The sequence below is a fragment of the Accipiter gentilis genome, chromosome 8 (genome assembly GCF_929443795.1).
Source record: "Accipiter gentilis chromosome 8, bAccGen1.1, whole genome shotgun sequence".
NCBI lineage: Eukaryota > Metazoa > Chordata > Aves > Accipitriformes > Accipitridae > Astur > Astur gentilis.
In genome coordinates this window covers 39,308,434-39,332,970 of record NC_064887.1, presented here as the reverse complement: position 1 = coordinate 39,332,970, position 24,537 = coordinate 39,308,434, and the positions used below count along the sequence as shown (strand labels likewise).

The following is a 24,537-nucleotide window of genomic DNA, read 5'->3' as shown; positions in this document are numbered from 1 at the left end:
CACCCCAGACTCCTCCCGTCGGTGCCCCCAGGCCCGCAGCCGCCGGGCAGAGGCCAGGCAGGCCCCGATACCCCGAGGGAGGCGGCCGACGGGCCGAACTCACCTCAGCGCGGGCGCCTCCCTCTGGCCGCCATTTTCCATCGCCCGCCCTCGCCTTTAGCCCCGCCCCCGGCCCCGCCCCGCGCTCCGCTCAGGCGCGCCGCGGGCAGCCCTGTGCGGGCAGCGGCGTCACGGGGTCTTCGCCGCCGGGCCTGGCGCTTCCAAGATGGCGGCGGCGCCGGAGCCGGCGGTGTGAGGCGAGAGCGCGTCGTCGCCGCCGCCCGCGCCTCCTCTCCCCTCCCCTCCCCTGCCCCTGCCCCTGCTCCCCGCCCCGCAGCCGGCGGGATGCTGAGATCCACCGGCTATTTCCGCGGCATCGACTGCCCTTTCCTCAGCGCCGGGGGGCCGGGGCCGGGCGGGGGCCCGCCCTGCCGCCGGCCCTACTGCCACTTCCGGCACCCCCCGGTGGCGGCGGCGGCGGCGGCGGTGCGGTGCGGAGCCTCCGGCGGCCCCGGAGCGGGGCTCGCGCTCGGCCACGGCGCAGGTACGGCCCTGGCCCGGCCCGGCGGGTCGCGGTACCTCCTTCCCTTTTCCCTGTCTCTTTCCCTCCCCGGGCTGTGGCCTCTCCCGGCCCTGCGCCGCCCCCGCCCCGCGGTCCCGCCGTCCCCCACCCCGGCAGCAGCGTGTCCTCCCCCTGGCAAGGACAGGCCCGTGCCCTTTCTCCTTCTCACGCCTGCCCGCCTTTCAGGGCCTGAATCTGCCTCCGAGTCCTCTAAATCCCACCTGCTGCCAGGGCTCGGGTGTTTCCCCCTCAAGCCCCTCTCGAGTGGGATGTTCTCACGGGGGTCTGTCGGTACCATCCAGGCGGGGCAGGTGGGTCCCGCTTGCCCCTGAGCTCTTGTGTCTGCTTCTGCTCTCTGGGCCCTTCGATGTCACCTCTTGTTGCCTCCAAAGGAGGGTCTGAAGGGCCTTTTCTGCCCCTCCAGGTGAGAGAGAGATGGGTGTCTCCTCATCATCATCGTCGGTCAGATCCCACAGTTGCCGTCTGACAGGAGGTGGTGGGGAGCAGCTTTCCAAAATGTCCGATTGCCTGAGGTCAGCCTGTCTCTCGTCACCAGGATGGAGGCTGCAGAAGGGCAGCTCTGTTCTGATCCCTTTCTTTGTCCCTCCAGGCACCACGGCTCACGTGGCAATGAGGTGTCAGGGCAGTCTCTCACTCAAACCTTTGCTAAGAGTTGCTGTGCCATCACAACCCTTCCAGAGATGCATGGCCTTTGGGAGCTGGAGGTGATGTGTTCTCTTGTCCAGTGCTGCAAGGCAGGTCCTGCTAGTGGGGTGTTGTGGGGCGCGGGCTGCAGTGAGCCGGGCCCCCTCCCTCTGAGGGTCTTGAGTAAGGCATGGAGTACTGCCAGGTTTCTCAGATGAAGCTTGGCTACAAAAAAGCTAGTGAGCTATTGTTCTCCTCCATTCTTCCAGCAACTCGTGTCGTTTTACTTACGTTATTTGCAGATCTGCTTATTTATCTGGAGAGAAAAGCTTTCATTCTTTTCCCTAGAAAAATGCTGCTTGCTTTATTTTTGTTAAAGCTGTGTTATTTCAGTTAGGTATACTTGCTAGTATGTATGGTCTCTAACAATCTGAAGCAGAAGTTGTGAAAATAAAGCATGACTTGTGTTTTTTCTGTGCCTGCTTAACTTTTGGTTATTCTCAAGTTTGGAAGATGATTAATTCTTCGTGTCTCCTGGCTACCTGGTCACCTTACCACAACTGTGGTTTAGTTTAGAATAAAGGAAGCGTGCATACTCAGGGCTGTCTCAGGCAGGCAGATACCATATTAGAAAGACAAAAGGTTTTGCCTCTTTCGGTGTTCTTTTGAATTTGAAAAGCTCCGTAGAACCCTTTAGGATGGTCCTCTAGGTGCTTGATATTATAATTATGTTTCAGTGTGCTATTCCTGTTTGTCTTTAAATATCTGTAGAGTGTCAGTTTTGGAACTAGATTTGCTCATTTTGGTCTGCCACCTGAAACAGATGCTGGTGTACTAAATAAAAGCTGGTGCTGGTTTTGATTTTCGAAACAGGGAAGTGAAGGTTCATCTTTAGTAAAACCTCCTGCTGCACTTGGAAAGTGTGTGCAGCTTCTAATACTGGCTGAAAAGTGTTCATGTAAGAGCTGAGCGTAAATGACAAGAAAGAAATTATCCAAATGTCTTGTTAGGCCTGGCTAGGATGTGTTAGTGACCCAGGAAAAAACCCCTGTGTTTTGGGGAGTAATAGCGGCTTACCATATTATGACTCTTAGAGAAGCTCTGGCTTTTGAAAAACAAAAGCTATAAGCATGTGTCTGGTTTTCCTAGGTGAAGTGTCTGCCACTTGCAAAAGAAGCAGGATAACGAAGCTTAACTTCCAGCCTGCTGCCTCCCACTTCCCACAGCCGGCTCAGTGTGTGTTCTTGCCCTCTTTCCCAAACTCTTGGCATCTAATGCATAGCATGGGTGTCATAACCAGGAATCTGTAAATTCTGCCTCAGCTTGGTGTTGGACTTCAGCCATTTTTTTTCTATGTTGATTTTGATTGAGAAATGGAAAATGAGCGATGAACCTGCTGCAAAACACTGTCTTTTAGAAAGGACTTCAGCGGGGTTGCGTAAGGTGCCTGATTTCTGTAGGAGCAGAAGATGCTTTCACAGTTGTTTTGTAAGCAGTGCTGTGTCTCGGCTTCATCTGAAGGATTCAGGTTGAAGTGCTCCTGTCTTTTCCTCTGTCTGTCTGAAGCTTGTCTAGCCTGGAAGGATGTATTTAAGATTTACACTAGAGGGTGTAGTAGTTTAGCTAGCAACCAGGCAACCATCTTCTTGAAAGCAGGTTCTTGATCCAACATAAGTTGCTCCCCGTAAGTGAAACTACCTGTCTTGTTTTAAAGTAGCCTTATAACAGTGCACTTCGGCGTATTTGACCTATTTAATCTCATTGCTCAATAAATAAGCTTTAAAAGCCTAATTTTTTTGCCAACGCAGGTGGGTATCTATACCAAGAGCTACAATGCAAATCTGTCTTTTCTTGGATACTGCCTAGAAAAAAGGATAACATCTAAAGAACCAGCATGCTAAGCATATTGATTCGAGGCTGATGTTGACTTCAGTGTTTGAGGATCACTGTAGGACTGGCAACACTCTTAGTAGATCTTTCATAGCCTTGAAAGTAGCTTTTGAAAACTGAGAAGTCGAGCTGGCCTTGCTGGGTCGTGGTGGGAGGAGGCTGTGGACAAGTGCTAGGTGGAGCAGAGGGGAGATGAAAAGGGGAATTGGTGCGACATAGCACTGTTTCCCTTTTCTTTCCCCCCCTCACAGTTCCAGACTTCCTGAGGAGCGTAGTGTTCAGATGTTCGTAATAGATGATCCCTATTTTTCATACAGTGCTCTTGTGGTCTCAACCACTGGGAAACAGTGGTGAAGAGGCCTCCATGCCTGTTAGGAGATCATCAGCAGCAGGAGGACTGAGTTTTCCTCCTGCTGCTGCTGTTTGCATGTGTCAGGCGTTCCCTTTTCTTCCCCTCTGAAAGCAGCTCAGTAAATACAAACTTGTTGGGTGAGGAGGGAACTGGTGTGATGCGTCTGGTCCTTAGAACACGTTTGACCTGGGTTCTGAAATGTATGATACTTTATGTGGGAAATCTATTTCAGTGTCTTTACTGCAAGTATCTGCCTGCGTGGTAAAAAAGTGTGGCTACCTGGAGGCTTGTGGAAATTCAGGGCTGGCTGAAAACTGAGTAGGGTGCTGGGGTGATAGCATGCACTGATGTGGTATTTCCACAGCAGTGTTCGTGGGCTGAGAAATGGGATGTGAGCCTGTACAGGACTGGGAATCTGGAGATTGCAAATTCTAATCCTGACTTGGCTGAAGTGCTTTTTCCATTTACAAAATGACTAAACCCCACCTGCTTCAGAGCAGGATGAAAAGATTATTGAATGTGTGTGAAGTGCTTTGAAAGCGTGCTGTGTAAGTAGGAGGGAAGAACTGCCTTCAGTCCTAAAAGCGTCTCTTCAAGAGCTGTAGAGGAGAAAAATAGGTCTCTCTTTAAAGTCTAGGTCCTGAGTATGCTGAAAGACATAAAAGAAGCATAATACATCTCTTCATAAATATCTTAAGGAAACCAGCTCTTTGGTTTGCTGGGTCTGATAGTAGCTGTCAGGAGATGCTTAGGAGGTGGATGTTATTTGAACCCAGAGCAGAAAGCTGTGTCCAGGTCTGGAGGTCTGAATTCCTCTTTGTCTGCTCTGATCCTTGTGTTAGCATGAGATGGGAAGAGCAAGGCTTTCAGCACCCTGCCTTGAAATACTTTATTCTGGAGTGGTGCATGCTGACAGTTGCTCAGCAGTCGTCTTATATGGTCCAAAGCTTGTGGAGTGGTTTTCTTGCTGTGTGGTGTCGTGGTTTAACCCCAGCTGGCAACTAAGCACCACACAGCTGCTCGCCCACTCCCCCCTGATGGGATGGGGGAGAGAATCAGAAGAGTAAAAGTGAGAAAACTCGTGGGTTGAGATAAAGACAGTTTAATAAGTAAAGCAAAATAAGGAATTAATTCACAACTTCCCATCAGCTGGCAGGTGTTCAGCCATCACTAGGAAAGCAGGGCTCCATCACATGTAACAGTTACTTGGGAAGACTCTGAACGTTTCACCCCCTTCCTCCTCCTTCCCCCAGCTTTATATGCTGAGCATGATGTCCTGTGGTCTGGAATATCCTTTTGGTCAGTCAGGATCAGCTGTCCCAGCTGTGTCCCCTGCTAGCTTCTTGTGCACCCCCAGCCGACTCGCTGGTGGGGTGGGGTGAGGAGCAGAAAAGGCCTTGACTCTGTAAGCACTGCTCAGCAATAACAAAAACATCTCTGTGTTATCAACACTGTTTCCAGCACAAATCCAAAACACAGCCTTGTACTAGCAACTATGAAGAAAGTTAACTCTATCGCAGCCAAAACCAGCACAGTGGATTTTCTATTTGGATGAGCAAGGCTTTGCAGATTAAATCTAGATTGCATCTTGGAAAGGTGACTGGATGGGTTTGTGTGGTACTGTCCAGCGATGGAATTTTTCACCTCTCTGTGATTTACACTACCCAGCCCGCAAGTAAGCCACTGTAACACTGTTTGGCTCTTGTTGGCCCAGGTCGGGTGCAGAGAAATCCTTGGGCTTATCTCCGCAGCTTTAACTCTGTTGATCCTGTCACTGATGCAGGAAGGCACTTTACCTCTCCCTTCTTCAAAGTCTTCAGCCAAAAAGCAACCACGTGGGATGGCTGTGACTTGTATATAAAACACTGTGCAAAATGATACTTGGTAAAACCTAAAGAGGCTCTTGAAATGTTAAAACCCAACTTTAATCATCCTCAGCCCATGTGTCACCATAGGATCAAGGCTGTTGTCTTTTTCGCCAGTCAGGTTCCTCATACAGCACATTGCTGAGGGGCTGCGCATTAAACTCAGCAGTGTTTGGTGGGAGCAGCCTCTCTGTGCTATCTGGGATTGCCTTTGTACTACTTATATTGCAGCGCAGGTTCACTCTATGTGTAGAAAGGATGAAAAAAAAGTCTTTACAGATGCGTTTTCCTTCCCGTAGTTGATGTTGTGCAAGATCAGCTTCTTGTAGGAAAGAGCTTTAATTACTGTATTTCCTACAGGGAAATTGAATGAGCAGAAATGCAAACTTCTGAACTGCCTTCAGTATTTCTTCACCAAGAAAGGAAATTGAGTGGTTCAGTGTTGGGTGCTCTAGTCCATGAACGGCATGTGGGGGGCATTGCCAACACTGCTTTTTTCCCCCCCACATTTGTGTTTAGGACAGTAATTACCAAAATGTCGCCAGTGGATGTTTTTTTAACTGAGTTTTGAAATGAAGAATAGAAAACCCACTTGACGGTAAGGTCAGAATGTGTCTTTTCATGTAAATCAATGTCATGGCTTTCCAGTGGTTAGGGATTTCTTGTCATTTAACTAAATTGTCAGTTATGGCAGGTTTCCTGTGGGTGGGCAGGTGCAGCTGCATTATATGTCAGGATTTCGGTGTGGGCTGGCAAGGCACTTCTGATTTTTGGTCTTTCTGCAAGTGGGAGTGTGGCTGTGGGGAGTCTCGGCCCTGAGCTTGCACGTGGCTCTTCCTCACTCCAGTCACAGACCTGTGAAAAGCAGGAGGTGGGAGCAAATCTTCTCAGTTGTCAAGCCGGAAGGATTTTGAAGGCTAAAGGTGCAGCAGCCTGCATGGGTGTTGAAGGCACTAGAGTTGTGCCAGTGTTTGCGAGCTCCCCATGCTCCTCTCTGCCCACCACAAGAGCCCTTTGTCTGCTCTTACAGGATTTCTCTCTCCAGTGTGGAATATCTTACCTGACATTTAAACACTTCCTCTGGCTTTTTTTTTTCCTCTAGTCAAACACTGCAGTGCTGCTTTAGTGCTGGAGAAGCAGAAAGCACAATTCACTAGTCCAGCATTTCCCAAATCGCTTTCCGTGGGCTGCCCTGTGCTGGATGAGGGGGGTCAGAGGCACCGGGGCATGGGCTCACATAATACCGGAGAGGCGGCAGCACTGGGCTGCAGGCAGGCACGCACCGACAAGCAGGGCCAGGTCATCTCCCTGCCCTGCAGCCTCCTTCCCCACTGCGACTGAGCGTGGGTTGTTGTGCTGGAGAAGTGGGGTGGTGTTGGGCTCCAGTTGGGAAGCGTGCTGCTGGGGGGGGGCCCGGCAGGCCAAGGGGATCACTTAGCATGACCCTGGGGATCGCTGTTTGGGAAACTGCTGTGCTTGCCAACTTGTGTTGCTCAAATCAAGTAAAAAGCAACGTGTACAGTTGGGGATTGGGGAAAGTAGGATGTCAAAAAATCCCCCAAGATGATAGTAGTAGTGCTAGGAAAGAAGAAAACAGTCAAAAAGCCCCTGCGGACGCTTGAGTAAAACCTCATCCGACTTGGGAGTAAATGAGGGTGAAGGCGGGACTTTGGGTTGGTAAGTCCTGCCCTAATTATCTCTGCAGCCCAGAAAGTGCTGTGTCAGCACATGGTCAGCGGTATTGTGCTATAAGCCTTTGCCGGAGTGTCTTAGCAGTACCAAGCAGATATTAAAAGCCTCAAGTACAGCATGAACAAATATCTGCAATATTTATTAACTGCGGGGAGCTCAGGTAATTCTTTGAAGTTTTTGACTTACTGTGGAGTGAACTTGTGTTTTTGTGTGGGTTGCAGTACGTGAAGAAGCAGCTGTGAGAGAAGTGCCTTCTCCAGAGAGGCTTTCACGTGTTAGCCATTCATTTAATGTGAGACTTTGGTCCTCAGGGTTGCATCTGCTTCTGAAATACATGGACTATGCAAAAAAACTTAGCTCTGCTTTGGAGGGTTTAGTTGCACAAGGATTTTAATTTCCCTGTGAGATCTAGCCTTTTTATTAAAGAGGATCTGTGCTGAGAATCGGGGAGTGTGTTGGGATAGCTGGTTAAAAGAGTCTGTGGAGCTGCAGGTGTCTTGAGTCGTAAAGGAGCTGCAAAGTATTAATTCCAGCTTTTGAGTTAACTAAAGCCGGACAGGTTTTAAAACCAGTTTAAGTTTTTGTTTTAGCCCATCATAAGTTACAGCTGAAGTTTTTAAATGTAATATAGCTTGAAGGGTGGTTTTCTTTAGTTTTTAACTTTGTTTTTCAAAGTTTCCAGTTGTGACTGTATTGAAATACTGCTGGTTATTGTTGGGTTTTTTTCCCTTAAATGGGAATTCTTCACCCGAAACAGTTAAAGAAGTAAGACAGGTGTTGAGAAGGTAACTTATCTTGAGCAAGCAAGAGAAAGGCTGGAAAGTTAAGGAACTGGTGGGTGAGGAGTATTGTTACTGCTTGTGACCATGCTGGTCAAAGTAAGTTTTCAAGGTGGAGTTAAATAGAGAGAAAAGAAGACACCAGAATACTTGAAGTATTTCTTTTTTTTTCTTCTGCTTTGAAAGCTAAGTTGTAGCCACCTTTGAAAAAACTAATTATACAAGAGATGTGGAAATGTTTTCTGGTCTGTCTTTTTCTCAGAAACAGAAAAAATAAGTCTCTGTTAATTTTTTTTTTTCCCCAAACAGAGTTTCAACTTTTCTTGTATATTGAGGAATAACTTTAAAGCTAAAATGAGAAAGGGAGTGGAAAGTCATCTCCAAAGAATCCAAACATTGAATATCCAGATTAATGTATCATCGATTTTAAAACGGTGAGACGCCTTCTAGCCTGTGTGATGACAGGCTGTGGGGTCGGGAGAGCAGCATGGGGAGAAATCGTGATATTTTGGGTGCCAACCGTTGCTTTCTGCCCCTGTCCTGGTAAATACACCCGTTCTTTTTCTCACGTTCTTTCCTAGGTTATGGTACAAATGTACCAATGGTGTGATTTCCTCTTAGGAAAACATTACATTTATTACAGATCTTGACACACCTCTGATGCTCTTTGCCTACCGCTGTTGTTTTAGCACCAGGACGGGTGGGACTATAAATCACTGCGGCAGTAGAGGAATGTAAATGATGGCTTTTGCATGGGCCAGACTGTCTCATTCTGGCTTTTGCATCCTCGGATTTAACTAGTGTTGCTGTGTGAAGGAGTGGCAGTCCTAGCGTCGAGGACAGTCCTCCAGAACTGTCTGTGAGGCTATCACAAGGGTGAAGCTGCCATATTTAGTAAGCTTGAGGACCTTTTAGATGCATCTTCTGCTGCACCAGAGAAAAAAACCTTGCAAAGTTGATTTTTCTTGAATAAAATTAGGAGGTGTGTACTGCTTCCCTGGATGTTGCTGTCTGAGCTGCTGTGAGGGGTGTGCCCTAATGTCCTCCTGTCACAGCGAGTTTCCTGAGTGAGTCGTTCCCTGATAATGCTGCCTGCTCAGGAGTGACATGGCCCATGTTGGAGCTGCTCCCTTGCTGGATTGAACTCACTTGGGCAGGTCCGTGTCTCCTCTCCAGCCACAGCATGTCAGCAGTCTCAGGTGGCTGAGCGGAGAAAACGGCTTATGGCTTGTATGAGGGTGATGTCTGGCTGCTCTTGGCCCTCTGTGTGATCCACCCCTCCCTATGATGGTTGTGAAACCCTCCGGTGAACCCCCTGGTCAACCAGTTCAGCCCACTGAGACGGTTCTTCGGTGGCACCAAGTGCTTATGTTGGCTGACAACATCTGGTGAAACCATACCCTGACCTTAAGCAGGCTTTGTCACAGCAGGTTTAAAAATACCGCAGTGTGATGGATGACTGTTCAAACTTTTTTCAGCCTTGCTAATATAAGACTCTCTTTTCTCATATTTGCTTCCTTTTTTCCACTAAAGAAATGACCTTGTTGGTTCATGATGTACTTTGATGCTGTGGCATCAAATACCTGTCATGGAGTAACAAATGCAAGGAGTAGGTTGCATAGGGATTGGCCAGCTTGGACTAGACTGGCTGTAATACCTCTCAAACCTTGCTTCCCTGATCTTCTTAGACCAGGACAAGGTTATCTATGCTTTTAATACTTAATTTTAATAATTAAATTCACTATTTAAAAAGAGAAAGAAGGAGCAAAAAAAAAATTCATTAGGACTAGCGTTATATTTAAAGTTGAAGAAACATTTCTCTTAGCTCCTCTTACCTGCCCTCCTAACCCATTTACTCTGAATAATTATTTGAAATGTACTATTTTAAATCTCAGTGTTAATTATTTCCAGGTGGTTGGACATTACTGTTAAATTAATTGTTGGAAATTTGCTTTGGGTACTCACAAATGAGGTCTGTGCCAAAACCTGCCATTTCTTTTGCGCTGTTTAATTCTGTACAGTAGCAAAACTCAGCCTGCTGGTAAAGCTTTTTTGAAACATTTTGTTCTTGAGAAACCACTGTCTCTTCTGTGAAGCATTAAATGAAAAGCTTAAAATAATTTTCCAATGGTGATAATTTTTCTGTAATCGCAAAGGTTGTCCATTTGCTAAGTACTGGCACTGTAAATACAGGCAAGCTGTTAAGCTAACAAAGCTGTTCTGATGACGTTAAAATAAAAATTTTTTTTTTTTTTTTTTTTTTCCTCCAGAGGTTTCCCAACAGCTTTCACTGTCCCCATCTCCCAGTGAATGCATTTGTTGCCAGCTCCAGGTGACCCAGGAAAATGGGTGACTTCAGCAGCGGTCTTGAAAATGTTCACTGTCTTTTGGCCTGTGCTGGTGCCTCTGCAGTTTGGCCAGCAAACCCTTCCATTTTGAGATCTTAATTGGCGTAAATTTGAAAGTTTCCAATTTTTGCCTTCCTTTTGTTTAGCAGCAGCTGTTGCTGCTTAGCAACTGTTATATCTGGAAGGAAGGTAGTTGTCATCCATGTCCCACATGCATGGAAGAGCTTGACTCCTCTTCCAAAACCTGCAGGTTTACAACCACCAGTACCTGTCATACATCTGGGCTTTTCTGTATTTAAAGCATCTGAAGTATGTGTTCTGGTAGGGTGCTTGAAAAAAATAGACATCTTTTTCTCCAGAGTGATTCACTGTAAAATAAGTTTTAACATCAAACAGGTGACCTTGTACTCCCATTATTCATTTAATGTCAGCCTTTGTTTACTGCTTTCGCCTGTTGCACAAACTAGAAGGACCAGTGTACAGCAAGGAGTCGTTAGCTTTAGAAGCTCTGTAATAAAACAGCTCCACCTCAGAACTGAGGCATTGTTTCCCAGAACCAACCTGACTGTAACCAGGAAAAAAAACAATCAGCTTGGTTTTTTGGAAGAATCTTGTTTTATGCTTTTGTATACTCGGCTGAAATGGCTGATTTAAGTGCAGTTAATTTTGGTACATTCTAAAGTAGTTCTAGGTTAAATAAATTGTTTGCTGAGGTCCTATGTAAATTATTAATAACTTCTTTGGTGTAGTGTTGATGTTAACTTCACCTTTTTGTGCCTCAGAAGGACTATTTCATTATGACTGAGGTGTATTAATTTATTAAAATAGTTTGTATTTTAAAGAGTGTCCTGACAGCAGTTTAGTTCACAATCCTGTAAGGAGTTGTCATCTTAAGTCTCATTATCTCACGATTCTCAAAGGACAGTGTAGACTCTCAATTTGACATCCTACGTGGTGCCTCTAACTCATTTTGCTTCAGAAATACTGCAGACGTCTTGTATATCAGAATAGCAAAACCAGTGTAGTTCATCTTGTAGTAATCTTTCTTTACACCATGGACACTAATGCATTTGAAATGGAGAGGACTAAATGCAGAAGCTGAAGACTCGTTTGAATCTTGTATTCAGGTTGTAAGAAGGGGTGTGTGGGTGTAGCTGGGTGCCTGCCTGTGTGGCACTGGGCTTAATCATCCAGAGATCCTTTTCTGCCCTAGGTTCTTAGAAGTATAATTAGGCATCTGAAAAGGTGGCCTGATTTCAGATAGGCTATTTAATTTCTCTGACTCTGGGGACTTGTGTGTTTAGGGCTATCCATATATATATATATGTGTGTGTGTGTGTGTGTATGTATGTAGATACATTAAAAAAAAAAAATCCCCTTCTGCTCGTGTTTCCACTACATTGTCTGCAAATGCATCATGGCCAAAGGTGACAGTCCTGATTAGTATCACGGAGCCCACTTACACAAGTCTCTTTCATGGAAAAGGTAGCCTTTGATCAGCGCCGCTTGGGTAATCCATCAGGCCTCCTACACTCCTACAAAAGAGCTCTTTTATGACGATATCTCAAAGCCTGCTGGCATTCTCAGAGATTGCAATGTATTTTTACATCTGGTCATTCCACTGAAAGAAAATGTGCAAATTATTTTTATACTGTAGATGAACAGCAGAGAATCAGACACCAGGTCTGTACTTAGATTGTCTTCTACTTTCTCTGTATCCTGATGTATTTAAAATAGTTTGCTTTTCTGTGTAGACAAGATGTATTTTGTGTATTGTGTAGTTTAGGGTTTGGGTGTTTTTGTGTGTGGTAGTGTTTGTTTTGGCAAGTCTTTAGATCCAGACTCTGTGTTCTTGCCTCTGTTTGCTTATAGGCCCCCTAATACTTATCGCTGCACAAATTACCAGGCTTTCAGCTGTTCCCTTAACAATGCTTGTGCTAAATTTTAGGTCTCTATCATGCGTTAGAGGGTAATATCTGACTCCTCCAGACTTCACCGCACTGGTCTTCTCTACCACTATGGAGCTGGCGTTTCGCAAAGTGGTGAGAAATGAGGTGGCGGGTATGGAGGGCTCTGTTGTTCATCAGCTGTTAGGCTAATATTTATACCTATCTGTTTACATATACTAGCCTTGATGCTGCTGGTGCTGTTTACATCTAGGTTTGGTCCTGGTTTTTCCTTGTTACCTGCATTTCTTCGTGGTTTCTTTTTCTAACTAGGCTCTGGATATCAGTCTGTCAGGTGTACACTATCCTCTGAGATGCTCTGCTTTGCCACCTTCTCCCTCCCCCAGGGTGTGAGCCGTGCTGGGCATCAGGAAGAGCAGACACTAGTTTCGGAAATGCTCTTTGTATATTGGTTGTAAAGCACTTTGCAATAGGTGGAGGGGAAGCTAGTTATAGAAATATATCACCTTGTTCCTTTTTCCCCCGATTTCTGGTGCTGAGCACAGCTCAGACTGTCCTTTGTAAGATGGTGACACCATACTATGATTGCCCAGAGTCCCTGCTCAATCAGGAGCTAATTGGTTTGGAAAAAGACTTTGCAAACCTGAGGGAGTAAAAAGTATTTTTTGAAACCACTGTCTTTATTTTAACCCAGTCTCTATTATTCTGCTTCCTTGGAGGCTAGTTCTGCCAACTGCTAGACAGGTTCTTTTCATATTACCAAAGGGAGCTGTGCATTCATGGATCCTCTCCAAAAAAAAAATAAAAATCCAAGAAAAACTCAGTCTTGTGAGAATGGTAGAAGCAGCTCCTGTAAACACTGTTTATTTCTGGCTGTTACAAGAAGTTCTTTCATCCCTCTTAGACCTGAGAGGTTTATGTTTCCCTGTGTTTTATCTCTCTGCTTATTGTTTTTTTTCTTCTACATATTCATGTTGGAAAGCCAGTTTTACTACTGTCCTTCTAGCAAAGAACAAAAAGTTCCTCTGGAATATCAGCATCCAGAAACACTGTGATAAAACAAGAGTTGAAAACTGTTCAAAGTCAAAAAGCAGCCATTAACTTACCTGTAGCTTCTGTTAGCTTGCTAAATGCAGTCACCTTTTTATTACTGTACTGGGTTCCTCCATTACTAGTCTAATTTTTTAAGGTGAAGTTATTTTCCTGCCTGCTTTCACAAGCAGGGTGCCTGTCACTCTGCACACATGCGTGAATGACATCCTTTTCCCTTCCATTTCACTATGAGTTGGGAAGGTAGGTGGGAGAGTTTGGGATACCGTGGCAGAAAGTAGAGAGTGTTTATGCTTGTGACAACTGCTCCCATGTCCTTTTCAAGATGAATGTTACAAGATGAGCTTTAATGGACTCTCCACTTGTAAGTTGTCACTTGGACAGGTTGCTTTGGCATTTCCATGTAGTTCCATAGGGTTGGACCATCACTTGCCAAAAGCGCTGTGGTCGGAAGAGCTGTGCAGCATGGTCAAAGCGTATCCTCTGCTTGTAGTCCTAGAAATGTCTGTGTAAGAGAGGCCACCGAAGAGACTTGTCTGAAAAGACGAATGTCAGAAAAGAGAAATGTTCTGGATGTTTAATATTCCTGTTGGTGGTTGTTCTGTGTGGTTGAGTTGTGTTGCCTTTGTGCCTGTAGTTTTTTCTTACTAGTAGCACTCAGTTTGTCAGTCCAAATAAGACTGGTTTTTCTGCAACTGCCATGAGAAGTACTGAGCTTTGAGGAATATTGGAGGCTTCAGTGGGCTTTAGGCATTGGCATTGATAAGTGAGAACCTAATCCACAGTTTTCATACTGGAATCCTCTTTCCTCCCTTGGTTGCTTCACTGAATTAAGCAGATAATTCTGTGCAGACTCAGCTCCTCTTAGTCTTAATACAGTGATTATTCTTTGGTGCCCCAAAGAATAGTTAATTTATAGAGGTTTTCCATGAGTAATAAAACCACTTTGTTACTAAATCTTTAGTCCTTAAGACCCGGGAGTAGTTTCTAAAATCTAGTCTAGCTGCACGCCTGCTGCTGGCCAGAGAACATCACTGATGGCTTTTGGTATCAAACATTTATTCTGTGGTGACAAGAGCATGGCTTTTGGTAGTATTGGGTTTTGATGAGAGCAGACCTTAAAAAGACCTTTTTTAAAATTTTACTCCAAAGAAAATTTTGCCTAAATTCCTGGCAGTAAATTATTTTTTCTTTCTCTTTTACAGAACGAGGCTATGATCCCTACAATCCAGAACTTCCGAGGCCCTCACTGGAGGTGGAGGATGGCGCTCTGGCTGACATTACAGATGTGACACCTGGTATTCTGGAGCTGGAGCTGGTCAACAAGGCCATTGAGGCAGTCAAAAATGAAGTTGAGAGAGAGCAGAAAAAGTACGAGGAGCTGCTAGAAACGACAAAGGAGTTCAGTGCCTCAGAGGCCTCTTCGCTCATTTCGAATACACCCGTGTCACCTGCTGGGACACAAAATGATTCATTTACTTCCTTAGAGTATAATCCAGGTAGCTACAACTTTAATAATAACTCGGACTACAACCCTACTCCTCTCGCTGCTGCTAGCCGGTCAAGTAAATACACTTTGGATACTTCCCGATCTAAAGGTAGCTCACTGGAATATGTTCCCAAGGCTGTAGTACAGAATAAAAAATACAGTAGCACTGTCACTAACAATAAATATGTGATTGATGACTCTAAGCCTTCTACAGACTTGGAATATGACCCTCTTTCAAATTATTCAGCCAGGCTTTTGAGCAAAGCCACAACAAAGGAGCCAAAAGGGTCTAAAAGGGGTAGGGTGTCTAGTTACGAAGAATCTTACTCTCCTTCGCGAAAGAAGCTCTGTGAAGTACTCGATGAGTATGAAGTGTGTGCCAGGTTCTCTTCCTCTGAAGATGAGGCTGATGAGGAATGTAAACCAACTTCTGCTAGTTCACAGTCAAAAGCTGGTTCTGAAAGTGAGTCAAATGATGGGTTATCCAAAAAAGAGCAGAGCACCAAACTGGATGACTTTGCTTCCCAGGATAACAAAGAAGTGGCAGTGCGATATGGCATGGAAGACGTTTCAAGTTCACAGAAAAATCTTGCCAAAAACTTATCAGACAAGAATGCAAAAGCAGCGAAATTGTGTTCTGGTAAGAATGACCAGGAAATTGAAAACAAAAACAAAGACTCAAAAGACAAAACAAAAAGGAAGAAATCAGACCTTAGTAAAACGCCTGGCCTCAATGAGGTTGGTAAGAAGGAGAAAAGTAAAAATACAGAAAAAGACAAAGTGCTCAAGAAAGAAGAAAAATTAAAAATCAAGAATGAAGAGAAAAACTGCAAAGATAAAAGTGTCAAAGTGAAAACTGATGGGAATTTAAAGAAACCTGAAAAACAGAAGTCAGAAAAAGTAGATGGGCTTAAGAAAGAAAAATCCAAGTCCGCCAGCAGTAGCTCAGGGAAAAGCAAGAGTGAGGGTTTGATCAAAGGCTCTAGCACAGAGAAGGTGGGGAGCAGCAAGAAGGACTCCAAGATGAAAACAGTTGATGTGAAAAATGGTAAGGAAACCTCTGGCCGTAAAAACAAAGAGAAAGGGACCAAGACTCCAGCACTGGAGCGGAAGAAAGAAAAGGTCAGTTCTACAGAAAAAGGAGATCCAAAGAAGGGTCGGAAGCAGCAGAGTTTGAGTCATGTTGACCTGTTCGGCGATGAGAGTGGAGATGATGATGAGAAAGGTCAGCCTTTGCCATCCACGTTACTTGATGTGAGCTCAGACTCGGATGGTGATGGCGGTGGTTCAGACTCTGAGAGTGAAAATGAAGCGACAAAGAAAGCGAAGCGCTCTAAATTGTCAAAGTCATCATCATCTTCCTCAACATCTGATGACATTGATTATTCCATTCTTGAGAAAGACTTAGACTTTGAGTCAGATCCAATGGAAGAGTGTCTCAGGATTTTTAATGAATCTACAGTTGTGAAAACTGAAGACAAGGGAAGGCTGGGTAAACAGGTAATGCTGATTTGGGTTGGTTGGTTCTCTCACCTCTAAATGGGAAAGGATTCTGGTTTGGTTTAGTGGTGTTGCTTATTTCAAGTAGCTGAAGAGGGCTACAGAGGGAGACTCCATATGTTGGAAGAACCTCATCCTTGTCATGACTGAGTGCTTTGAAGAGTTTGCACCTGAATTTACCTGCTGGATGGAAAGCTGCTGTGAAATGTAAGGATTCAGTTACCTTTTGTGTGGAAGGCCTTTAGCTTTCAGGGTTATCAGCTACTTTTCTCTCCATCTGGCCTAAGAACCATGGTGGCCTGGATGGCTGGAGAAAGAGCTTCAGAGAGTATGTTGTGGGTGTTTCAAAGCTAATCCAGGCTTGCTAATCTGGGTGATGCCTTCTTGTTGCAGCATAGTTTAAGGAATGTAGTGGCAGGTAGAACCAGGAAAATGTGTTGGTGCAAGTAAATTGATGTAGTTGGCACTGGACGTTTCGGAGACTCCCCAGACTACTGTTTCCTATTTTAAATGCATACTGCAGATATTTTATGAAGATCTCTGAATACCTTTTAGGTGGCACAAATAAGAAATGGAGGGTAAAATTTCTTCAAAAGGTACAAGGGGTTTCAGAATAAGGAGGTAAAAAGACAGCATTTACATAAAAAGGCTTCTGCCCAGTGACTGTGAGGTCAGAGGGCTCTCCAGAGGATGCAAGACCCTCATTTTCAAAAATTAAAACAGAATGGAGCAAGTGTAAAAGTCTAGAAAGCAGCTGCTGGCAGTGATCCTCTAACAACATCTGAGGCAGGGAAGTAGGAGCAGACAAAACTCATCCTTCATCTTCTGACATCTTGAGTTTGACTGGGCATCAAGAGCAAACCCTTGATCCCAGGAACGGTTGCCTGTGCATGGGCAGGATTGTTTGACTTGCTGTCAAACCCAGGATGCCCAGGTTTTCTGGTTGGGACGATTTTGCTTGTGTACAGAGCAGGTGTTCAGGGAATTGGATTGGAAAGAGCTTTAAAAAAAGAAAAGGTGACAAATTTGGCAATGTTGAGAAAACACCCCAAACTTGTATCTGGCATTACCCATCTGGCACATCTGACTGCAGTGCAGAGGTATCAGGGTTGCTGAGTTAGCTGTATTACCTGGCAGGCTTAATGAGGCAAGGTGACAAAAATCAGGTGCCTTCTGTGTGCTGGGAGAGAGGGGGTACCAAAGGATGAGTGTGTCTATCCAAGGAATTACTGAGTGGCTTCAACTGCAGCTTTCCTGCATACAAAAGATAATGGAGGTACTGGGACACCACCAGTGCTTCTAATGTGTTCCAGTTTAGACCCCTTCAAACACAGCAAGACTCCTTTGGAGATTACTGATCTGAAGGAGGGGCAGGGCGAGTCCAGCAGGAGCCGTGAAACTGCATGGTGGAGAGGCGGTTTCTCCTGGTATGATTGATTGTTGATTTTTAGTCCAAAAACAGCATCAGAAATTGCTGCTGGTTTTCAGGCTTTTGTGAATTGGGTGGCTGAAGTGGCCATGAACAAAATTCTTCCATTCACGACCATCTGTATGTGGAGGACAAAGTGAGCTGGGATCTGCAGCGTGGGGAGGAGAGCTCATCTTTTGAAAAGAATAGCTGGACTATTAAAGCTTTTTGCTGAACTCTCTGTTGCACTAATATCCCTGATCTGTTCGGAGAAAAGTCTGTGTTGCTGACAAGTAAAGGCCTTTTTTACACTCATGAAATGCCTTGGTAGGAGAAACTATATAAAGCAGTTCAGTGTAATGATTTTCTTCTGAACTATTAAGCATTACTTGATTTTGCTTGTTTAAAATTCAGCTGTTCTTTCTTCAGTGTTTAGTATAATTCCCAGCTAGGAAAGAGCACTTTATTTTTGGCTTTGTTTCTCCAAATTGCCCAGTTTAAGTGAAAATAGTTTAAGAGTATACAATCTATAGGGAGAAATACTAATCCACGTAGAGCTTTCCAAATACAGGGTGGTTCAAAATGGGCTGAATTCAGAAAGTGCTGAACCAGAGGCTGCCACTCACTGCAAACAGTTAATTCTGGCATGGAGTGGCAATGTTGAGCTGTCAGCAGCCACGTGTGTTTCCTTTGCACGTGCTTTACCTTATATCCCTGCACTGAAATTTAATTTCCCCCTGTTTTGGAAAGGGAGAAACAAGCATTGCAGCGGAGGGGTCCTTCTTTGACAGATGGGTGTTTGTAAGTAGGTACCTGCTTCCCCGCTGTGTTTCTGGCGGGTGGGATTGGTCACAGGGAATTTTTTTGTTTACAGAATAATTTTGTAGATGGAGCCCATGTCGTTTGATCTCTGTAATGTGCTAGTCCAGAGGGAAGGTACGTGTGGGCAGTGTGGTACTTTTCCACCAGGCATGATGGCTTTGTGAGTGAGTTTATTAAGGATTTAACTGAATTAACAGACTTACCGAGTTCCTAGAGAGCAAAGTGATTCAGTGCAAAGTGCTCATCCAGAATGCCCTTGTGGTGATGAACACAAGCTCAACCTAAGTGGAGTCTGAGCTCATCCCCAATTCCAGCCCTCAGCTTTGTTGCTGAATTTCCAAGAGATTGTCAGGCTCGTCTCTGCTCAGAGATTTGCCAGGGGTTGTGTTGGAAAACTGAAAGCAAGATTGACTGGAGAGCAGCTGTAGTTTTGAAAAATAAACTTGTGAAGTGTTTTTTGTATAAATGAACAGCTGAGTCAAAATCAAAGATATGAAAGTGGTTTCCCCCCTGCCCCGGGAACAAGTCTGAGATGTTAATTCAGAAGTAGCTTTAGCTGGAGAGGTGCTGTTACTTCCTCCTGGGTTTCTGGCCATACAAGTGTGTGCCCTGGGGATTTGTTACTGCAGTCTTTCTTCAGATATGGCTGTGGATAAAACTGCAGAGAAACATTTCCCTAAATGTGGAGTGGGGGCACCGTGGTTTGATGTCAGGCAGGTTTTCAGGACCTGCTCTGGCAGCATGTTCTACAAGGGCAGAAATGAGTCAGCTCCCAAGTTCTTAAAAACAAACCCCAAACCCCCTGGATTTTAAGAATGCCATGAAAGGTGACATGTGTGAACGGCTGGCAGGAGAAGGATGTTCAAGTCTCTCGTGGAAGGTAGGGGCTCTCCTGAATCATGCCAGTGCTGCCTAGTGCACAGCTCATGGAGCGACTGCTTGGGGGAGAACTGTAATGCTGCTGTTCGTTGGCTTCATTGGTGGCTCTTGGGTTCAAAACAAGGTTTGTTTTAGTAGTTCAGCAGCTGACCACATGTTGTTCTCACCTGCCACCTGCAAAGACTTTCTGTTAACCCAAAAGGAGATTTTTCAGATCTCCTCATTGAGAGGGATCTTCAAGTCCATTCAATTTTGGAAGCTTGTTCTTTTGTTTTCCAGCTGTCCAAAGAGGAAGGAAATGAAGAAAAGACAGAAGATAATTTAACTACCTTGTTTCCTGGCCAAAAAAGAAGGATCTCTCATCTCGTCAAACAGGGAAATGTAAGTGCAGCTTTTAGAAGCAAAAGTTTAGATTCTTTAAAGTGAGGATTTTTTGTCCTGTTACAACACTGGAAAATTATGTCATCCCAGGTTCAGGCAGTAGTGGATGAGTTGTTTGTGCTGGAATCCGTCTATGTCAGTTTTCTTTTCTCCCCTTTCTGATTTCTAAAAAACGTGGTTAGGCATCCGTTACAAATGGCAGCAAAACTCTAATAATAAAATGAAGGGTAAACTGTAGAAGCGTAAATGGATTCTGTGCCTTGTAACTCATTTGGATAAATTGAGATGTTCATTTTTCTACAGTATAGCTTCATTCAATCACTTAGATAAAAATTAGCTGGACACAAGGTCAGTCTGTGTTTGATAGTAGTTTTCTTTGTCTTGTGGACCTAAAAGATAGCTGTAGGAATTTTGTCAGATGTTTAAAACCATTGCCTTATATCTGTGCTGAATCAGCCAAAATATCAACAGTATCTTGTCTGATGCTCTTCCTCCACAATTGTGAAAATAGTTTAAATACAGAGAAGAATAAAAAAAAAGAAGCAAGGAAGGCATTCTGGTTTTTTTTATTTCTTTCTCACTGGGATTTTAATTCACGTTTTCTCTGAGGGTTTAATGTGTTTCCCTCCAGGTGCTGAGCACAGATTAGTCAGTTTTATGTTCCAGCAGGATAAGAGTGGAGACTTAAGCACTGATTTGAGCTGGGTAGTCCAAATTAATTGTTCTTCCTTTCCTCTCTGCCTAGAAAAGGTTTCTTTGCTTTTAATAATTTGAAGCCCTGAGGTCAATACAGTGCGTTTTATTTAACTACGTATCTTCAGCCAGTTCATGTGTTTTGATAAGGGCCCTTTCTTCCAAAGTGAAGAGATAAGAGACTGAAGCAAATGGGTTGGAAATTCATTAACTCAAATATTTATTGTAAATAGGTACCTTTTAGACATGTACAAATCTTTAAATACATTTTCTTAATGTGACAGCTAATCCCAAAATGCTTTCCAAAGATGTGAGCCCCAGCACAGCCATTGCATGGGCAAACAGAGCCGATCTGGTGTGCTCAGCAGCAGCTGCCATGAGCACGCACTGGGACGTGCGTTCCCTGGAGTATCTCAGCTTGGTGCTGCTGCCAAGTTTGTTCAGGAGGTGCCGTAAGACCTGAACTGCTGCTTTTCCGTGCAGAGTTGAGGCCTGTGCTTTGCTGTATCTCTCCAAGTTGAATATTTGCTCAGTCTTGCTTGTGATTTATAGCTCAAGGACTGAGCAGGCAGAAGGGGGGGGAGCTGAGTTCTAGTTTAGTTGCCAGGGGAAATAGTGGGCGAAAGGAATTGAAGGTGAGGCAGAAAATGAGTGTCCTGTCCTGCTCGGAAGTCTGTAATTATAATTCAAGGGCTGACTGCACTCAGTTTGGTATCCAGAAGCTGGTGGCAGCATCAGAGACCAGGAATGCAGGAGGTGCCAGTTTGCCCCCAATTTGTGGTCTCAAAACCACCATGTTACGCATGGGCTGTGTGAGCGCACCCTTCTCTGAAGAAAATCAGGAGGGAAGGCCTGTTTCTCCGATTTCAAAGGTTATTAAGTAGTGTGGAGAAGTTTGTACTACTGCTGTTTCTCTTGTACTTCTGCTGCTAGAAAACTTCTCTCTTTGCTGACATAATTTCTGGCACCTTTCCTGCAACCTAAATTTGGACATCAAAGAAAATGCATGTGTAACTTGTGCTAGTAACGGCTGAAGCAGTGAAATGCCTCCAGAAGTAGGCAGGGACAGCCTGTTTAAAATTCAGAGCTCAGTTTATGTAATGCTCTAATCCTATAAATACATATATGTGAGACTTTTAAGTAGTTACAGGAACTAGAGACCTGAAACAAGGCTGCTGAGAGGTGGGGAGCTGCTGTAATTGCAAGGGTAGATGGCACTGGTTCTTCAGCATGGGAAAGACAGAGAGGGAGAGAGCTGTAAAACTCAGCATCATGTAGCAAAGGGGAATGGAGAGTAGTTGGTCACTTTTTCATTGCAATATAAACTAAAGAAGCATGCAGTAGGCAGCACCGGGGTACATTCATTTTCTAGTGCAAGACTGTAGAGCTGAGAGTATTGACTCCAGAAGAGGGTTAGGCACAGTGATGGGGAACATCATGCCATTAAACAAGCAGTTCAAATACCACCTACCAATTTAGGAACATGTCAGAGTGCTGGGAGGTCTTGCCAGAGGGCGAATCATTAATGTCGTGGTTTTTGGTGGGTGACTCCAAATGTTTTGTCCTGGAGGACGGTGGGGATCTTCTTCTCTCAAAGACCTGTATTTGCTAACAGAGACGGGTTGAGAAAAAGAGACCTTTCTTGGGTGAATGGAAGCCAGAGGGTGGCGATTGAGCAGGCGAGCATGCTGGCTCTAAAACTTTTTTGTCTGTGCAGGCAGAGGTCCCAAGCAAGCCCGTAATCCGGCCGTACCGTCCCCCCACTGCTCAGGAGGTCTGTTACCAGAGGATCCAGCTGGCTCAGCAGCAGGCGGCACAGCTGGCTGTGGCCGTTCAAAAGGCCTCTCTTTCTTTGCCAGGAGAAAAGAGGAGGATTGCTCATGTGCCAAATGTAGCCCTTTCTGCAGCAGCCAAACAAAGTAAGCCAGCAGTGTTATTTGTGATAATGCTGTCCTGTCCTCCCCCTTGTTAAAAGACACTGCCTTATGTTTAAATTTCTCACGAGCAGGTGTGAAACTATCAGGAGATGTGTAGCATTGGCCATGACTTGAGTCTTTGCTGATAGTGACCAGTGGAAGGTCCTTCCCCTGGGAAATTCCATCCTGTTCTGAAAAGCAACAGGCTAGACATACAGCTTCATTCCCCTGTCTGTCTCATCCAGCCTCCCTCACTTCAGCCTGTTCTGTGTTTCTTCCTTGGAGTGTGCTTGCTCCTCATTCTTTCTTCCATTTAAGCTTTCAGAGGTGGCACGAACAGGAGGGAAGTACTAATTAATGCTCATTGGTATCCCTTTGTAGTTGGAAGGACTCAGAGATGACGCGATGAGCAGTTAGTGCATTGTAGCTGACAGGGTTACATCTTTAAACTCTGCTGACTCAGTTACCCCAAAACAGAAATGAGGCACGTTCCCTGGCAGAAGGTTCCTTCAGCCTTGCCTGGAAGGTGGTAAAATTACCCAATTTGTATCCCTTTGGAGGCTTCCATTTGAAAAAATCACAGCTTGCAGCATGGACCTTTTATAGTAAGTTCATTCTGGAAACCTGGAGCCCAGTGGTTGGATTTCTACCTAAATATATTTTTTGTTTCTTGCAGGCCTCATGAGTAGTAAGACGACTGTTGCTGGCAGGAGTGTCACACCTTCCAATGACTGTGAAGCATCCGCCCTTCCTCTGAAGGCTTGCACGTTAGCTGGGATGGCTTCAAAGACCACCAGCACCATCGTGCCGAAAAGGATAGCACATGTTCCCTCCTTGCAGGTAAGAGAAATTTGAAATCTTTCCGGTCATTCCCCACTGAGGGTGGTATGTTTAACCATGCTGCTCCAAACTTAGCAGTCTCTGAAGAGCGGTGTTTTGATTAGGTTGATTAAATGGGTTTGTTTCTTCCTGTGGTTTTCCTTGATAGCATTGTATAAAAAATTAAACACTTGAGGGGTAGGAGCTTAAAAAGATAGAAATACTTAAGTGCTGCTCTGATCTCTTTGAATATTGATCACTCATCTTCAGTTTGAGTCTTCTGTTGTGCTGTCTGGCTAGGTGTGTAGCTGTTTGTGTCAGGGACTTGGAGCTTTTTGTCTTCAAAAGGCATGGCTGGATTAATGGCCTTCCCGGGCTTTGTGGGCCATACTGAGGAAGGTGGTTGTGCATAATGTCCCACAGTGACCTATATAGTTAAAATGTGATGATTTAAACTTCATGCTGCTGTTAATATTTGGGGAAAAAACTTTTTTTTTCTTCTTTTTTTTTTCTTTTCTCCTGGGATACATGCCCAGTACTCACTTTTGCTATGAACTCTTTAGCAAAGAAGTCCCTCCTTTTCCCATGAGCACCGGGGAACATGTTACTTGCTAAGACAACTCAGAATAGAGTTTCTTGTTTAGCTGCGTGTGGATGGCATAAAAAGCTGTTTGCTGGAGTGGATGGCAAGGAATGTGGTTAGTGCCAGGACTTGATTAAAGATATCTTTATTGATGATACCTTGTGTCAAGATATGTCATAAAGTACTCTGATTATTTCTGTAGGAGTGAAAAGTCATTTTCTTTCTTCCCCACCCAAAAAGCCACCATAGCAACATATAACTTGAAGCTGATTAAAAATAAAAAGAACAACTGAAAGGATAATATTTACCAGTGTTACAGAGGTGCTTAAGGGTATCATATTAGAGGTTGAGAAAAAATATGTATGTAATGAAAAGGACCAAATCCCCTTGAGTGGGGCATCAAACTGGAAGTCGTACGAGGAAAATGAGCACTTTTCCCATTGAGATTAGGACGAGTTGCTCCCCTTCCATAGAGCTGTTTTTATTACAGATTGCAGCAGATTGTTTGGTTTATGGATATCTCTTGGGTGGGATGGAGAAAGACTGATGAAACAATGAGTGCTTTAGAGGTGAATATACAGTTTTTTTCTCAAAAAAAGAGGCAAATTGTGTGATTTGGCAGATAAACTGGTGTTAAATGGAAAACTGCAGTGGTAGGTCATGACTTGGTCCAACATGCGTTTTTTATGCCTGAAGACCATGTCGTTCAATTTAAGGGGGAGATCCTTTCAGGAGCATCATGATTGACATTAAAAAAGGAAGAAGAAACCAAATGCAGTGAAGTTACAGGAATCCCACAGAAAGTGTGATGATTTAGCTGGCTGCCAGCCTGGCAGGAGTGAGCCTTTCATTCTCTCTTCACAGCCAGAGTACCAAAAAGAAAACCATGTCTGTCATGCACATAACTGGTGTCATGTT

The 24,537-nt window shown here is 44.6% G+C and overlaps 1 protein-coding gene across 3 annotated transcripts in view; it reads left to right on the top strand.

The window, feature by feature from the left end:
- The first annotated feature begins 266 nt into the window (after positions 1-266).
- Positions 267-24,537, top strand: part of REXO1 (RNA exonuclease 1 homolog) — a 42,208-nt gene continuing 17,937 nt past the window's right edge. For 2 of the 3 annotated variants that reach the window (XM_049808467.1, XM_049808464.1), the window contains exons 1-5: positions 267-583; positions 14,335-16,118; positions 19,507-19,608; positions 22,019-22,220; positions 22,894-23,057. In XM_049808467.1, coding sequence (XP_049664424.1) covers positions 385-583; positions 14,335-16,118; positions 19,507-19,608; positions 22,019-22,220; positions 22,894-23,057 — 2,451 coding nt within the window. In that variant the 5' untranslated portion in view covers positions 267-384. Of the gene's footprint in view, positions 584-7,084; positions 7,206-14,334; positions 16,119-19,506; positions 19,609-22,018; positions 22,221-22,893; positions 23,058-24,537 lie in introns of those variants that run through there. The other variant, XM_049808466.1, reaches the window with a different exon arrangement.